The sequence below is a fragment of the Carlito syrichta genome, unplaced genomic scaffold (assembly GCF_000164805.1).
Source record: "Carlito syrichta isolate Samal-C Ts95f unplaced genomic scaffold, Tarsius_syrichta-2.0.1 Scaffold309486, whole genome shotgun sequence".
In the NCBI taxonomy this organism is placed as follows: Eukaryota; Metazoa; Chordata; class Mammalia; order Primates; family Tarsiidae; genus Carlito; species Carlito syrichta.
Window position 1 is genome coordinate 957358 of NW_007253582.1, and position 18967 is coordinate 976324.

Genomic DNA, 18967 nt, shown 5'->3' on the forward strand with positions numbered 1-18967 from the left:
AAAAAAAAAAAAAAAAAAAAAAAAAAAAGAAAATTAGCCAGGCATGGTGGCACGTACCTGTAGTCCCAGCTACTCTGGAGGCTGAGGCAGAAGGACCACCTAAGTCCAGGAGTTTGAAGCTATTGTGAGCTATGATCTTGCCACTATACTCCAGCTGGGTGACAGAGTGAGATCCCAACTCAAAAATAATAATAAAATAAATATTCATTTCCCTAATATGGAAAAGCAGAGACTTTAATGTCAATTTGACGCATTTATTACATCATAGGGAAATAAATATTTATGCTGAATTTTAATCCAGCAAGTTGATTATTTTCATAGCAAAAGAAAACTTTCTGTCATTATCATATAGTTTTGTTGACCGAACTGCCAAAAATTATTTATCTCATATATAATACCATAGATGTTATAATTTAGCTTGAGTCATGAAAGATATTACCACCAGTGGGGTAATTTTATTTCTATTACATTGAACCATATGAAATGGTTATGCTCATAGATAAAAAACGTTAGACTATCAGCAATTATATATGGTGCCACTTAAAATAATCACAAATATGTTACATATTAACACATAATGCAACACATATGACAATATTCATGAGATTAGGTGTATCACTGAACTGCCTAGAGATTTATTAAAACTATGCATTCTCTTCTCTATTGTTATAGTGATATAATTAACTTGAAAAAATGGTGGTAAATTTTTTATCCATAATACTTTCTTTTCAATTAAATACTGCAATTACAAGTTCAGAAGTTAAGTTTTTCTTGAGCCTCTTTCAGAAATATTTCTATATAGCAGTCGAGGTTATGAGTTCTCAATATATTTTAATTGTATTACCTAATATTGCTAACATGGAACACAGCTTAAAAAGACTGCTTCACTTTCTCAAAATCTGATCCAATTATCCAACATTTCTGATACATTTATAACCTCACTCTTCTACTGCGTAGTGTTTACCACACATTAAACCTAATTTAATCCATATAAATCTTGCATTAAAATAAGGGCACTGATACAAATGTCATAATTGTTGATAACATACGCTACTAACAACTATTTTAGCACATCTTAAAATTAAAATTAAAATTCAGCTTTCCATCAAATTTGTTTTCCTGGGTATGAATCTATTATTACAAGGATTTAGTTTTTTCTTGGCCATAAATTTATCACATTCTCTACTTGCCTTATATTCTTCCACTTTGTCTTCATCTGTCTCTCCTTCATCTAAATACTTACGTTTTGCATTTGGAGCAGAGGTATCATAGGAAGCCCTGGAAATTAAAATAGAAATATCACATACAAATATACACAAGATGTATAAATGCATCTATTAATAATGTTAAGTGAAAAGTTATAAACAAACAGAACAAGGCAATTTTTTTCTGATTAAAGATTTATCTATTTAGTTTATAAGTCTTTTAGAAAGGTCACACAACCTGATTGATAATTCTGTACTTTACGAGAAAGCAAACAAATGAGAAAAATAAATGCTCAGGAAGTTCAATGATTCACCTAATCTCATAAATATTATCTTATGTGTTGCATTTTGGTGTGTGCTAATATGTAACAAATATTTGTGATTATTCTCAGTGGAACCACATATAATTGCTGACAGTCTAACATGTTTGACCCATAAGCATAGCCATTTCATATGCTTTTCATAACAACACACTGCATACCTAGGGTTATGTTTATCAAAACAATAATCCTTCCACAATATTAGCATGTTATCTAAAAAAACTTATTCAACTGACCTGCAAGTTTCTCTTGTTTCAGCAATTTCCCTCTGCTCATCTTTGCTATTTAGTACAGCACCAATACTGTCAGCACTTTCAGCTCCCAACTGAGAAAAGGTAAAAACCAAAAATTAGATCACAATGCACTGGATAGCCTTTGCAAGCATTTGTAACAGCATTTAATGTATTAAGTATTTAGAAAACAAACAAAAAACAAAACAAACACCTCAAAAACATAACTCACACAACAAATAATTAGCTTGCCAGACAAACTAGAAAAACCTTGGACAAAGCCACATTAACTAAGGATAATTTTGACAGCTGGAAAAGCATTTTATGCTTTCAGTAATACAGAGGCGTCTTGATTTATGATGGTACTATGTCCCAATAAACCAATTGTAAGTTGAAAGTAAATAAGTGTATTTCAAAAAAAAATTTGAAAGTGTGATTTCGACTTTTAATTGCTTCAATTTATGATGGATTTAAGTCAAGAAGTATACTGAACATCTATCACTTTTATACCATTATAAAGCTAAAAATCATTAAGTCAAATCACAGTAAGTCCAGAACCATTTGTATTTGAAAATTAAACACTTAACTGCAGTCAATTTCTACTTTTAAAAGAAATAATAAACACTGTGTAGTAATATAGGTTGAACATGATGAATCCCAAAATCCAAAATCCAAAATGCTCCAAAATCTGAAAATTGAGTGCCAATATGACACTCAAAAGAAATGGTCACTGCATTTTAGATTTCAGATTTTGAGATCTGGCATGCTCAACCAGTAAGTGAAATGCAAATATTAAAAAATGAAAACAAAACAAAATAAAAAAACTGAAAGCCAAAACACTTCTGGTCCCAAGTATTTCAGATAAGAGATATTCAACGTGTAGTAACAATAACCAAAAAAAAGCAGCAAAAATAGTGTTTACAAAGGGTTGTAGGTACTATGCTAAACACTGTGTGTGTCAGCTCGTATTATTATACCTTATTTATCCAATGTGCTAATAAAAATCTATCCAGTTTTGTTCAAACTAAGTCTTTATAATGATTACTGGCACAATGCTTAACTTTACTAATTCCTTAATGATAACATACATTTTGGTCAGCAGTTGGGGCAACTTTGCAAAGTACAACAAATGTAAACAAATAATGGTTACAATACAGCTGGCTAAGTAGACTGCAACCAATTCATGGAAAACTTTGAAGGCCAGATCAAACAGTAGGGATGGAATGTAATTTATAGGCCATGAGGAGCAGCAAGTTACCAGCGATTATCCACTTACCTTGTAGTTTACCCACTCAATATGACTCCCCTCAGGTTTCTCCAGTGATAAATCTCTTCCAATAAAAACTGTTCCTGAAATTTCAACTCCTCTATAAATCCTCTTTAGTCAGGAGACAACATATCCAACACAAAGTTGGAATGCGTTCTTTCTTCCCATGACTGACTCCTTTCTTTTTCTATCTCAGAAGAGTACAAATTATTTCCCCAAAGAGTTACTCCGTGACTACTATATATGGGAAGGTAGCCCTTTCCATTATTTTCCTTTCAAACTTATTTCCTTAATTGTTTCATAGCACTTAATAGAACTTTCAATGATTTTATCTTTTACCTTTGTTTACTTTCTATTTATATTGTTTCACAGTTGCTATCACACCTTCCAATTATTTTATTTATATACTTCAATGGTCTTATCAGTTTTTGTTGATTTCTACCCAATAAAATGCAAAATTCCTAAGGATTAAAGAATCCTGTTTTGTTGATACCTATGTGTCAGCAGCTGTTATAATGCCTAACCCATAGTAAATGGTAATAAATATGTGCTTAATGAATCAATGAGATTTTCTTCTAGAATCTAAATCAAAATACAGTGTGTTAAAAGAGAAATGTTTTAAGCCATGATTCTGATTACATATGTAATTGTCTTCTCAAGCTCCAACTTTTTTTAAAATTGTTGAATGACTGAATCAACTCAATAATAGATTTTCCCATTACAGTAGCACTAAGTATATTATTTAATTAATTATGACAATTTAGTATCTTTTGAAGATATATAAGATTTTCTAAAACAAAACAAATTAAAATAAAAAGGCAGGTGTAAATTGCTGGTGGTTGCATCAATTGTCACCATCATTATCTTGACCTACTTAATGCATATGTCTTCACCCAGCAGACAAAAGCAAATCATACACATTGAGTTGTGCTGTACTCCAATGTTTCATCAATCAACAAATCTTTATTAAAACCTTATTTTGTGCAAGAAGTATTGGGTGGAAGATTAACTCATCAAGAGTCAAATAGACTTTGCATTCAAACTGTTTATATTCTGCATGACAATTGACAATATATAGTAATATAGTAGTAGACTCCACAATAAGGGCAATGAAAGCTCACAGGAAGAGTCTAAGCCAAGAAGATCAGGATAGGTTTCATCACTAAGTTCTGAGTTGTGCCATGTGAGGATACAAGGAATTCAGAATGAAAACAGAATTTTAAAAATCATAAAGCATATATACTGTACAAATCACATTCTGGAGAGTAATAAACCAGTCTGTTTCTTCATACAGAGAAAAGTAAGTGAAGGAGAGGCTGCAATTAATTGGTTTAGAGGAAGAGGATGTCTCTCGATAATATCAGGATCTTTACGTAAGTGAAATGGTTCATGTCCAACTAGAAGATAAGGAGACGGCTAGGTGTACTATAAAGAACATGGAATGGCCTAAGTTAAAACTGCAGCTTGCAAACCTACCACCTTTGTAACTTAAAATTCTTTGAGCTTAATTTTTTCGTCTATAAAAGGCAGATAGAATCTAAATTGTAGGATTGAAATAATATATGTAAAAAGTTTAGCAAAGTATGACATAAATTAAAAGGGGCTTAAAAATGGCAGCTATTATTAAATATTATGCACCTTGCAAACTCTTTGAGGGTAGAGACTACCTATATAATGCATGGTTCACTTGCCAGTGCCCTTGGCTCTAAATAATTGTTCTATGAACGTATTTAGAGCCAAAAGGAGGTCTGAGTTCAATATTAAGGAGAAAGATACCTTACGTGCTAGCAACAAAGAGCTACTGAATTTTTTTTTTTTTTTTTGAGTTGGAGTCTCACTCTGTCGCCCAGACTGGAGTGCAGTGGCTGCTCCCAGCCTCCGCAGCCTCGGCCTGCTGGGCTCCGGCGATCCTTCCGCCTCAGCCTTCCAAGTAGCCGGAATTACAGGCATGCATTACCATGCCCGGCTGATTTTTTGATTTATTGTAGAGATGAGGTCTCGCTGCCCAGGCGGGTCTCGAACCCGCGGGCTCAGGCAATCCACTCACCTCAGCCTCCCAAAGGCGCGGGATTACAGGCTGAGCCACCGAGCCCGGCTCTGAATATTTTTTTTAAGAAACATGATAAAAGAAGTTGGAGAAAAAGACTTAGAAAGGATACTTGAATCGTCCAAGAGCATAATGCAGACAGACAAGGAACAGATATTATTCCAAATTCCCACATTTTTAACAGTATACCACAAATCTGTTCATCAGATAATAAAAGAGAATAAGTTCCAGACTTCCATTTACCAAAACCAAAACTTATTACTGAAAAATAACAGTAACACGCCTCATTACAACCTATGAGTATTTCTCCCATCCCTTTTACTGATCTGAACAGATGGAAAATACAGCCTCAATTTTTAAATAGAACTGTGTACAATCAGTATTTTCTGCATGTGCATTTTACTAATCAGCAAGTGTTACTCATACACAAGAAGCAGCAAAGGAATGGTTTAGAATTGGGTCCCCAACCCTGTTAGGAACCAGGGAACACAGCAGGAGGTGAGCAGCTGGAGAGAAGCTTCATCTGTATTTACAGCCACTCCCTGAAGTTTCATAAGCTCCATCTGTATTTCCAGGCGCTCCCCATTGTTCACATTACCACCTAAGCTCCATTTTCTGTCAGATCATTGGTGGCATTAGATTTTCATAGGAGCAGTAAACCCCACGATGAACTGTGCATGGGATCTAGGTTGTGCACTCCTTATGAGAATCTAATGTCTGATGACCTAAGGTGGAGCTGATAGTGTTGTGGAGCAGCAGCAATTACAGACAAACATTAGCAGTGAGGTGTGACTGCACAGAGACCATAATAAATCAATTGCTTGTAGACCCTTATCAAAACCCTATCAGTGAGTGGCAAGTGAATTGATGTATCTTCATTGCACAGCTGCATCTGGTGTTAGGCTTTAGTTAGATTCCAACACTTATTTTAGTCCATGCATGGTCTGCCCATTATTTTATTTACCACTTCCATCTGCGCCTCTTTTTAAAACGGTAAGTTGTCTAATTATTTCATTATATTACAATGCAATAATGATAGAAATAAAGTGCACAGTATATGTTATATGCTTGAATCATCCTGAAACCATCCCCCCTAACCCCCTTCAGTTCCCCAGTCAAGAGGTGAGGGACCAGGAGTAAAGTTACTTAACCTCTGGAGCCTATTTCATTATTTGATAAGCAAAGATAAATTACCTATTTCAAGGGGTGCGTGACCAATACAGAATAAGATTCCAAAAAATTAGCTGTGGATGATGACTAGGATATTGTGCTTAAAATGTATATGTAACATACAGAATCTAAAATTTACCCTCAGGCTATGTCCAATGCAATCTTTATATATGATCCCAAAGAAAATACTGTAAGGTCATGCACGGTAGTTCATGCCTGTAATCCCAGCACTTTGGGAGGCTGAGGTGGGAGGATCACCTGAGGCCAGGAGTTCAAGACCAGCTTGGGCAACATAGCGAGACTCTTCTCTACAAAATATAAAAAAGTGAGTAAATAAAAAAAAAAAAATTGTAAACTTTTTCCACAACGACGCCACAATCTCAAGAATTTGATACTGACGGCGAGGAAAGGCAAGATACGGAAGACGATTTAAACAGTGAACAGAAATTAAGGGGATAATAAGTCACTCATCTTGCGTGAAGTGCGGTGGTAATAATTGATCCGCAAAGACCAAAGCTCTGTATGCCACCATCGAGCACCACGCCACACTCCTGGCGGCCGTTTCATAAATGTTGCTAAAGGTCAACGGTGGCATTTGCGTTAGCACTACAATGAAGGCGGCAGAAACCGGGAAAAAATTCGGAGCACCGAAGGAGGTGAGAACAACAAGGGGAGATGCAGGGATGGGGCGGTAGGACCAGGAAGGCCTTGACAGTCGCAAGTAAGGAGGGGCAGAAAAAGGCAGGGGGAGGGAAGAACGAGGCCGCGCACGCGCATTCGCGACCCCTCCCACATGGGCCATCGGGGGCCGCGGACCTGCTGCGCGAGGAGCTGTCGCCGTAACTTCTGCCGCTCCCGGATCTCCTGCAAGCGGCTATCCATGTCTCAGATCCTGTTTTTCACCGGAATATCTGTCAACTGCGAATGAACATTTGTCCGATCTTTCTTCCGAATCTGTGAAACACAACGCTCACCGGGAGCTCCCGATAGCGCGTATCCCCTCCGCTTTCCTCAGCAGAGACTTCCGGTGTGGCCGGAACTGGCTGGCTGAGTCGGAAGTCCCGCCTTTTCCCGGTCGCCTGCGATATGACGCCACCAGGAAAGCACCGTGTGAGGGATGCTGCTGCGCCATGCTAGTCTCGGAGGTCGCTCGGCTACCCTGCGCCGCAGTGATCAGGGATAGTCCGGAGCGGGACAGTTAGCCGGTCTCTGGTCTCTCTCCCTTCTCATCTCATTCCTAGGATGTCAGGTTTCCTTACTGCATTACACTGTTTTTGAAGTGGTAACTCCCCTTGCCGTTCATTAATTCCCTAGTTGCCAAGCTTGCCTTTTTAAAAATGGCTAGATTTGTTTTTTGTTTTTTTCACTGAGAGCATAGACTTGAGCCACATGGCCTAGGATTGAACCCTAGCCTCTTAATCACTAGCTGAGTGGCCTTGCCTAGTTAACCTCAGTGAGCCTCAGTTAACTTCAGTGAGCCTTTGTAAGCATCAGTTTTCTCATCTGTAAAATGGGAGCGATAAGAGTACCTGCCTCACAGGGTTGTGAAGGCATCTGGCACCTGGCACACAGCGCCATAGAAGTCCTTTTTTTTTTTAAGTTTTGTATTACTACTTTTAGGCAGGGAACAACCATTGCATCTGCCTGACTCCCGCACCTCACTGACCTTTGAGATGTTTTCTATTTTACCACAAAAATGCATTTTATGAATTCTTCCCTTTAAGGAAGGGTGAGCGATGGTAAAGTGTGTCCTGGTTTATATTCTGGAGGTCAGAAACTAGGCATTTTTGTGCTTGTACACTTGTCTTAACTGAAAATAACCCTGGGTTATGGAAAAAATAGCCCACTGAAATTACCCGGGGTTGAGGGGCATGGGATGTGGTGGTGATTCCCTCTTCAAAGGAAGGCAGCAAAGACCAAAGTCATCTTCAAATTATTACCATTATTTTTCACCACATTTGACATCTTATTCCAAATTCACAGTGGTGGAAGTGGACTAGGACAGGTCGCCTCAAGGAAACTGTGGCAAGTACTTGCCAAAAATAGTAACAAGACTATTCTTTGAGAGTAGATTTAACTTTTGAAAGTAGTATTAAGTCTTTCAGATCAAAACCAGTTGTGTTAGGACTGGCTGAAGTAGGACTGGCAAGAGTAGGTTCTACTAATTATAATTTATTTTTTAAGAACTAGTTCTGAAAGGCATTTTCAAAAGAATGATTCTAAAAAATTTTCTTAAGTAATAATGTTGGCACTGTTTGAAAAAAAAAAGTTAACTTCCAAGGGGCGTATACTACAAGTTGTTTATGTACGTATGTGTTAAACTATTTTTTAAAAAATCAGTTGCATTACCTGCCAATCATTTAAGTCGAGTACTGATTTAAACTATTTACTAATGATGAGAATAGGCATTGTTCTTGTAAATATTTATTAATATTGAGCATTTTATATGGCAGGCACTGTGATAAACTCTAGAGTATATCGAAGATAAAAGTTTAAAAGACCAAATAAGTCAGTTTTTCTTCATACAGTTTCCTGACTACAGGAAGATTTTTTTTTTTTTCCTGGTGAGGTGCTGTGCAGTTTAATTGCCTATTGCTTTGAGCCCCATATTCACATATTCACCTACACTCTGCTCTGAGATGATGCTTGGGACTGGAGTCTGCAGTCTACAACTTTTCAGCAACTATACCTTTCAGCCTTCCTTGTCAAATGGCTTCCTGTAAGATTCTGCCTGGAGGAGGCACAGGCAGGAAAACAGAAGGTGGAAAGTGGGAAAGCTGTTGTTGTGGGTGTATTTTACTCTCTGCTTCTGGCATCCAGGGCAATGGCTGTGATCCTGACAAAGTCTAGAACCTGTTGGAGCAGCACTTCCTTCTTTATCTTCACGTGGCACTCCCAGCAGTGAGTTTGGTGTTGGGCTCTGCGAATACCAATTCCACCTTCTGTTCCACCAGCTCTAGGACTGGTAGGCAACATGCAGTTAAGAACTTGTGGTTTAATCTTACCTGCCCATTTTTAATCTTCAACGTCTGTGTAACCGTTTCTCCCTCATAAATGATGTCTGTTTAAAATGCTTTGAATGATTTCTGTTTTCCTTCCTGGAACCTGGACTGATAAAGATGTGGATGTGTACTACCATGTAGTATTTACAGAAACTTTGGAATGCAGCAGAGGGATATTACAGTTTTTACAAAGAAGGGGATATAATTCTGAAATCTGTCTCCTAAGTAATGAATGTTAAAACACCAGATCACATGAGTACACCTGTAGAGTACTGCATATGTAGTCTGACAATCAAGTTTGCAAACTTATCCTGGAAAAAGTGCTACATACCTCATTGCTGAATATTATTATGGCCACCTTCAAAGTATTCCCCCTGGGAAGTTACGCACTAATGCCTGCACCTAGTCCACCCATCAAGGCAATTTTGGAATTCTTTTTCTGGAATGGCCATCAGAGCTCTCATCATATTGCTTTTGATGTCCTGAATATCATCAAGATGCCATTCTTTTAATATTTCCTGCATCTTTGGGTAAAGAAAAAAGTCACTGGGTGCCAGATCAGGTGAGTAGGGAGGGTATTCCAATACAGTTATTTGTTTACTGGCTAAAAACTCCCTCTCAGACAGTGCTGTGTGAGCTGGTGCATTGTTGTGATGCAAAAGCTCCTTCAGGACCAATTTGGTACACACCTTTCCCACGCCAAGATTTTCAGTTAAGATTTTCCTGTTTCTTTATCAATGTTTATTTGGTCTGCTGTGCTTCTCACAGTTAGCCGATGATTTTGATGCACAATTTGACAATTTTTTGGAATGTTTTCATCAGTTCTGCTCATTACTGGCTGTACTAACCTCTCTTTATCAGTGACACTTTCTGTCCCCTCAGAAAAAAATGTTTAAACTATTTGTACACTGCCATTTTCTTCATGGCATTAGCCTCCATAAACTTGAACTAACATATCCCTAGTTTCATTTCCATTCTTGCCAAGTTTAACAAGATATATAATATTTGCTTGTTACTCTAATTCAAGCTCTGACATTCTCCCAATGGCACACAAAAACATGCAACAGTAATAATGCCATTCTACAAGACACTGCCATACTTTGAAATGAACACAGATGTGAGACATTCATATATATATATTTTTTAACTGTTTATTTTAAAGATGTGGGATACAGTTCAGGGTTAGGTATACAAATGTTCATCATGCGTGTACCCTTGATGATGAGGTGTGCCCCCCTTCCCTGGCAGTTTCCCTCAGCCAATCCCACCCCCACTCCCCTGGCTTTTTCCTACTACTGCCAATCCCTTTCTTATGTATTATAGTTGTTGAAGGTCCATTTATAAGTGAGAACATATGGTACTCTGTTCTTTGTTTCTGTGATAGATCACTGAGTATGATAGACTCTAAATCCATCCAACTTGCTGCAAAGTCTGTGTTTGTCCTTTATGTCTGCATGATACTCCATTGTGTATATGTACCACATTTTTTTAATCCAGTCCAGTTTTAATGGGCAGCACGGTTGGTTCCATGTTTTTGCTATTGCGAATAGTACTGCAATATATATGCATGTGCAGGTATCCTTTTTGTAGAATGATTTCAGTTTCTCCAGGTATAGTTCCAGTAGGGGGATTGCTGGGTCATATGGAAGATCAATTTCTAGTTCTTTCAGAAATTGTCACACTGTTTTCCAAAGAGGTTGCACTATCCAATAAAACATTCTATAATGATAGAAATGTTTGACCTGCATTAACTAATATGGTAACCACTAGACATATGTGTCTAGTGAACACTTAAAATGTGGCTAGTGTATCCAAGTAATTGAATTTTTATTTTCCTTTAATTAACTAAGTGTAACTAGCCATATTTGGCTAATGGCTTTTATATTGAACGGCACATGTCTCCATCCAAGGGGACGAATATCCAAACCACTTAGCTTTTATATAAAACTCTATCTCATTGTATTCTCCTTTATGTACCAAATCTTACAGGTATATTAAACTTTTGTCTTTTTCTCAAACATGACTTTTTTCCTGTACTTTTTGTAAATTTAAATCGGGTAAGAGAAGATTCTTCTGGAATAGACATAGGCTTCAAAATGACTTCTAAAAATACAACATTTTGTAAGCAGCAAACTTTTTCATGAATGCACATAAGATGAAATGAGTGTCGGAATCTGCTGATAGCAGCCTTTTTCTTCCAGTGCCTAGTAAAAGAATAGATATTCAGTGAATGTGTATTGATGAACCTGTTGGTAGAGACTAATGCTCTAACTTTTCTGAGCTTTATTGGAAAAACTGTTTGTAAGTAGCTATGTTGGGGAGGAATTGGAGAGAGCACTTAGCATTTTACATCATCCTTGGAACTTTTTAAAAAGTCATTAAACGCCAAACTGAAAAACCTAAATGAAATGAAGGACTTTCTGACATCACACAACCTTGCCAGGTTGAAACAAGAAGAAATCGAGACTCTAAATAGACCAATAACAACCCAGGAAATCAGCTATGTCATAAGAAAACTACCTACCAAAAAAGCCCTGGACCAGATGGCTATCCAGCAGGAATTCTACAAAACATACAAGGAGGAGCTGATACCAGTCCTATTGAAAGTATTCCAGGCAAAACTCTTTGTAAGTAGCTATGTCAGGGAGGAATTGGAGAGAGCACTTAAAAAAAGATGGAACTCTCCCCAAGTCATTTTATGAAGCTAACATCACTTTGATACCCAAGCCAGGTAAAGATCCAACAAAGAAAGAGAACTACAGGCCAATATCTTTGGCATTCATCAATAACTCAAAAAACAACAGATGCTGGAGAGGATGCAGCAAAAAAGGAACACTTCTACGCTGTTGCTGGGAGTGTAAACTAGTAAAGTCTTTGTGGAAAAAGTGTGGTGAATCCTAAAAGATCAAAAAATTAACCTCCCATATGACTCCACAATCCCCATACTGGGAATATATCCGGAGGAATTCAAATCACTCTGTACATCATGTTTATTGCAGCATTATTCACAATAGCAAAAACATGGAACCAACTGTGCTGCCCATGAAAAGAGGACTGGATAAGAAAAGTGTGGTACATATATACAATGGAATATTACACAGCCATAAAGAAGGACAAAGTTATGAACTTTGTAGCAACTTGGATGGACTTACAGTCTATAATACTGAGTGATCTGTCACAGAAACAAAGAACTGAGTATCACACATTCTCACTCATAAGCGGATCGTGGACAATTATTGTAATACTATAAGAAAAGGATTGTCAGTAGTGGGAAACACTGGGTTGGGGGTGGGATTGGCAGTAGTGGGATTCTGCTGGGGGGGCACACCTCATCAACAAGGGTACCTGCATAATGAACATTGTATACTTAACTGTGAATTGTACCCCACATCTTTAAAATTAAAAATTTGGCCAGGCTCAGTGGCTCAGCCTGTAATCCCATGCCTTTGGAAGGCTGAGGTGAGTGGATTGCCTGAGCCCGCGGGTTCGAGATCCGCCTGGGCAGTGAGACCTCATCTCTACAATAAATCAAAAAATCAGCCGGGTGTGGTAGCGCATGCCTGTAATTCCGGCTACTTGGAAGGCTGAGGCGGAAGGATCGCCAGAGCCCAGCAGGTGGAGGCTGCGGTGGCCGGGAGCGGCCACTGCACTCCAGTCTGGGTGACAGAGTGAGACACCAACTCAAAAAAAAAAAAAAACTAAAAATTTTTTAAAAGTCATTAAATGTAGAAGATTTTCCAGCCCTTGGATTTAATGACTGCTAAGGTCTAGTGCATGTGTAGCACAAGATAATATATGTCAATCAAGCCTCATGTCAAATAAATGGACTACCTAAGAAACAGGGATGAAGATAGTTTTTTTCATCACTTAATACATTTTTTTTAGAGGATACTGTGATTACATAATAATTTATTTAAAGTCAGGTGTGGTGGATCACGCCTGTAATCTCAGCACTTTGCAAGGCAGAGGCAAGAGGATTGCCTAAACCCAGGGGTTCGAGACCAGTCTCTATATTAAATCAAAAAATTAGTCATGCATGGTGGTGCACGTCTGTAGTCCTAGCTACTTGGAAGACTGAGGCGGAAGGATTGCCTGAGCCTGGCAGGTCAAGGCTGCAGTGGCCATGAGCATACTACTGCACTCCAGCCTGGGCAACAGAGTGAGTCTCTGACTCAAAATACTAATGATAGTAATAATGATAATAACAACAATAAATTTATAGATGTCCTGGAATGTAAAGTAAGAAGAGATGTATTTCATGGCTGTATGGCAATGTAGAGAATTGAACATCTGATTTATTTTGCGAATTTGCATAAAACATCTCTATTGTATTTCAAAATGACAAAAAAAACTAGGAGGAAAGTAAGAAATGGCAAGGCAAAAAGAATAAAGTAATGCAAGGACATTATAAGTGATATCAAAACATTTGATTGAATAAATGAGGAAAATATTTTAAAATGTATTGGTATAGCATGAGTTCGTGGTATTAATTGAGAGAATTCATTGCTACTGTAGAGCATGGAATGCGATAGAATAAACCTATAGGATGCGTTAACTACAGATAATGAGTAAGCAAGTAGCTTGTAAGACATGGGTGGAGTTCATAAGATGCTAAATATAGACATGAAGGAATCTAATAATCTGAAAGACATGCTAGAGCTAGATAGAATTAAATGTATGATAGAACAAAGGAGAGTGTTATTTATAGAAAGAAAGGGATGGGAAGACCATGTCACCCTTATATCAGCCACCTGTGATCCTACTCTGCACCCACATGTGCTGTACCTAAAAATACTTGTAGTGCTCATAGCTGTTGGCAGTCTGATTGACGAGCTATAGCTGTGGTCAGGCATACTCACCCATGTCTCGCTTCAATAGAGCAGGTGCATATCATTGGCCCCAAGCACCTTCTGTCTATTGATTTGTTTGCTCAAACTTCAGTATGTTTCCCTAACTATCGGTGAGAAGGGCTTACGCAGTAGACAGACATGTGAACATTGCATAACTTAGGATTTGGCATAGTGTGGTCCTTCCCACTTGTGCCCTATCCTAAGTGTGGTAACTTATCCTATCTCTTTCCTCTTGCTTCAAGTTATGTGCTTTAAAGGGATTTTTTTTCCTTTTCTTTTTTTTAACCTATGCCAGATTGTATCCCAGAAAAAGAAAGGGAATAAAGTGATTTAATAAACTGTGTGATTGAAGCATCTTCATTGTAAGCCTGTCTGTTTCATCACTTCTGGGATATCCTGACTTGTAGTGTACTTGAAGGTTACCATTGCATCAAGGTAATTTTTCATGACAAATACAGAAAAGTTAAAAAAAAAAATAGTGTTGCATGTCATAAGTTAAAGTAATTTAAAAAGGGAAAAGAAAGGCAGTCACAAATGGTGTCATTAATAGACTGAAAGACCAAAATAAGTGAGTTAAGGACAAACCAAAAGATAAAATTCAATTCTAAATTAATTTATAAAAAAGAGAATAAGACAAGAAAGAAAGACGTGGTTTTGGCAATGTGTAAATGTCATTGGTATCAATTATAATTTATATCTGCTATGAAAATAACTGTTTCAGAGGTAAAAACAATAGTCAACAAATAGACTAATCCCTGAAGTTCTTTTAATCCATTCTACATAGAATTACAGTTCGTAAAAAATGTGTACTACTTTTTTTTTTTTTGAGTTGGAGTCTCACTCCATCACCCAGGCTGGAGTGCCGTGGCACACTCACGGCCCCACGAGCATCATTCCGCTGAGCTCCAGAGATCCTTCCTCCTCAGCCTTCCAACTAGCTGGAGCCACAGGCGCGCACTATCATGCCCAGCTAATTTTTTTTATTTATTATAGAGACGCGGTCTCACCAACTTGCCTGGGCTGGTCTCGAACCCGCGGGCGGGCTCAGGCAATCCACTCGCCTCAGCCTCCCAAAGTGCTGGGATTACAGGCTGAGTCACTGAATCCAGCCAATTTATATCTTTTATAATTTATTTTCTTTAAAAGATCATTGTATCTCTATGCATTACAGAAAATATTGAGTTAAAAATTTATCAGTTTTAGTGAAATAGCTGTACATATACATTGCTTATAGGGATCTAAGAAAGTTATCGTGCGTACATAAGAAATGAAATTATTTATGAAACAAATACTGCTAGGGGTTTATTCTGTAGTGTTTAAAGAATATGAAAGTGTATATTGTAGCTCATTCAAACAAACAGTCTTAATACTTTACCACAGTTTTTTAATGTTTGTTGTTACAACTTAATTCTTACTTTGAGGTTGGGTATTTTTTCCCTTCCCAAGCTGAATGTGAAATGGTAAAAACAATTAGAAAAAGAAAGTGAAGCCGGGCTCGGTGGCTCAGCCTGTAATCCCACGCCTTTGGGAGGCCGAGGTGAGTGGATTGCCTGAGCCCGTGGGCTCGAGACCCGCCTGGGCAGCGAGACCTCATCTCTACAATAAATCAAAAAAACAGCCGGGCGTGGTAGTGCATGCTTGTAATTCTGGCTACTCGGAAGGCTGAGGCGTAAGGATCGCCAGAGCCCAGCAGGTCGAGGCTGCGGTGGTCGGGAGCGGCCACTGCACTCCAGTCTGGGCAACAGAGTGAGACTCCAACTCAAAAAAAAAAAAAAAAAAATTAAAAAACAAAAATTAGAAGAAAAAGTGCATTCTCTGATTAATCAAAAATAAAACTTGAATTCAAAGAGATTGAAAATATAATATCATCATTAAGTCCTGCTTATTTGTGGTAATGGTCTGTTTGGGATTTTAGGTATTTATATTTTTTTATAACCAAAAAAAAACCCCAGAAGATTTATTCTCAAAATTTACAAACTACTCTTTGTAAGTAGTAAACATTGTATCATTTTTTTAAAAAGTATTATTATAAAGAATATCACTATTCTAGAGATTTGGATCAGAAAAATACTGAAAATAATTTTTTTACTTTATATCAAACCAAAAAATGGATCTAGATGTATGCATTCTTTAAAAAACATGACATATTGTTGTAACCAATGCAAATAACTAATTTTTATTGTCAAAGAATTAAGTTTCAAGTGAATATATAAGCCTTTGTATATACTCTCAAAAAAAAGATAAAACCAAATTATGGCTAACACAAAAAATCTGTTTCAGATTATGAACGATTGCATCCAAAATAAATCACTGGAGTTGCTATTTATCATGGACTTCCCAGCATTCTCCTCTGCGCATTTATATCAGATATCTTACAAGTGATGCAGAACTAGTGTTCATTGGTCAGTCATTGATTATCTAGAATTTCCTGGGATTTGAAATACAGCTACTGTTCTTTGGCCCATCTTTTTATGGGTCAAATGTACAATAAGCTAAAGCCTGTTGATTCTGGTGAAATTTTGCCAAGAAAACAGCTTTGGCTAGTGGCCACAGAAACTTGAAAAGCTTTACTGAAAAGAAAAAAATTGGACATCTTCTCATCCTGGATAGGAACTGGATAACTGGGTTCCAAACTTAAATTTCCAACTATGATAGTTGTGCTATTCCTCTAATGCTGAACCTTGCATATGGCAATACTTACCTCAAGCCAAATATACGGTTTCACGCTTGTGGATCCATCTTCAGGAGAACTAGAAATCGTATTATGAAAAAGCAACTCTACCACACCCATATCAAATGTCATCTGCCCCAGGATGCCTTCACTAGATGGATGCATTCTTACCATATTAAAGTAACTCACTTTTCTCTCATCACTTTGTATTACTACTGCTTTATTTTTGCATAGCATTTTGCTAGCTGAAGTGATTTATGTGTTTATTCTGTCTTCCCCCACCCAAAGGTAATCTATCAGAGCAGTGGCCTCACCTGTCTGTCATGTTCATTACTACATTACAAAAACTCACACATATGGGTCACTCAGTTAATATCTATTTAATATTGGACATTTCTGTTTGTTTTTCAAGAAGCAAATTTCCTTTTGCGTAGTCAGGAACTGATAGATTCAGTATGTCCTCAAAAGAAACAATTTATAATAATGCTGATTAATTAGAGGAACAAAGAAAAGAGAGTTCTGGTTTCTAATACATTCAATTCATGCTACTAAGCTGTGTCCTTTATTCATGTTACCTGAGATATACAAATATAATGTAATGCAAACTATGCCTCAACTATATCCTGACTCTAACTGTAAGAGAAGATACTACTATTGTGTTGTCACAACTCCAAAAAATTTGTATTTGTATTTGCAGTTTCACCAACAATTCTATGACTCACCCTAGGCAAGTCTAAACAGATCTTTACAGCTTAGTGTCTTGTTCTGGTACCAGGATAGAATACAAGCTTACATCACCAAGATGCTAAATAAAGCAGTTTCTATCTATAGCAAGTACTGTATGATTTTTGTGTCTATATTGGTTTGGAACAACACACTTATTACATGATGTCATCAGAAGATTTGTGCTGTGAAGGATGCCAAGTTCTTGGAGATGCTAGAGGTATTAATTTGGGGGATTATGTTGTGGTTAAATCTAAAGATAAATTTGGAATTTAGCTAGGCTGAAGAATGTTTTAAATCATTTTAAATTATGTTTTAAAGATATGACTTTTATATATTTCAGGATAGCCTTAAAACTTTAGTAGAAAATCAAGGAAAAATACCTTAAAGGCTTATAAATTTATAAGGATTATGTGTGTGTGTATGAATTATAGAAATATCAATAGAAAAAAGAAATGGAACATTGTAGACACAGTCCTTAATGTGAAATTTAAAAAAACTTTCTGATATCATTAGTATCATTTACTTAAGACCTTGTGGACCTGAATAAAATAATAGAACTGAAAAGGACTGTTAAGTTATACAAGAGTAGCTCTGATTCTGAAATTATGCTGTATATCTTTCTCAAAGAAACTGGAACTTGCAATTATATACAGTTTGAAAAGATGCATTATGCAGAGTTGTAAAAGAATTTTAAAATGTGTAAAGAGCATTATTGTTACTTTAGACAAGATTGGGCACCTTCAAAGTGGTGTGGCCATAGACTACTTAATATATCTAACAGTAGTAACACTGTAATAGACAGAATTCAGTAAAATAAAAAATTCAAGCTATAAAATTAATTTTTTTTACAAATATAAAACTGGCCTTTAAAGGTCTTGAGTCATCAAAATGAGCTAACTTTATGACTTGAAGCAAGTTATTTAACTATTTTGTATCACAGATTCCTCAGGTGCAATTCAAAAGAAATGAAATAATTTCTAATTCTCAAGCATCTTGGTCAAGGACACCTTTACTATCTTAAAAACTGAGTACTTTACACTTTGGGACGCTGAGGTAGGAAGATCCCTTGAGGTCAAGAGTTTGAGATCTCTCTCTACATAAAAAAATTTTTTTAATTAGCCAGGCTTGGTGGCAGTCATCTGTAGTCCCAGTTACTCTGGAGGCTGAGACTGAAGGATCATATGAGCCAAGAAGTTTGAGGTTACAGTGAGCTATGATTGCACTACTGCACTCCAGCCTGGGTGACAGAGTAGGACCTTGTCTCTATAAAGAAAAACAATTTAAAAACCTTATGACCACAAAGGACTCATTTTATGTCTATGTGGATTATATCAGTCACTATTTACAATACTAGAAATTGAAACTAAGAAGAGATTTAAGATTTTTATTCACTTAAAAATAACTGGCCGGGCTCGGTGGCTCAGCCTGTAATCCCGCGCCTTTGGGAGGCTGAGGTGAGTGGATTGCCTGAGCCCGTAG

General features: G+C 37.1%; 1 protein-coding gene across 1 annotated transcript in view; it reads right to left on the reverse strand.

The window, feature by feature from the left end:
• METTL14 (methyltransferase like 14) overlaps positions 1-7284 on the reverse strand; it is a 32345-nt gene extending 25061 nt beyond the window's left edge. The window contains exons 1-3 of the mRNA XM_008067358.2: positions 7056-7284; positions 1762-1850; positions 1191-1278 (exon numbers count right to left, since the gene is read on the reverse strand). Of these exons, the coding sequence (XP_008065549.1) occupies positions 1191-1278; positions 1762-1850; positions 7056-7121 (243 nt within the window). The 5' untranslated portion in view covers positions 7122-7284. The remainder of the gene's footprint in view (positions 1-1190; positions 1279-1761; positions 1851-7055) is intronic.
• Positions 7285-18967: the final 11683 nt, after the last annotated feature.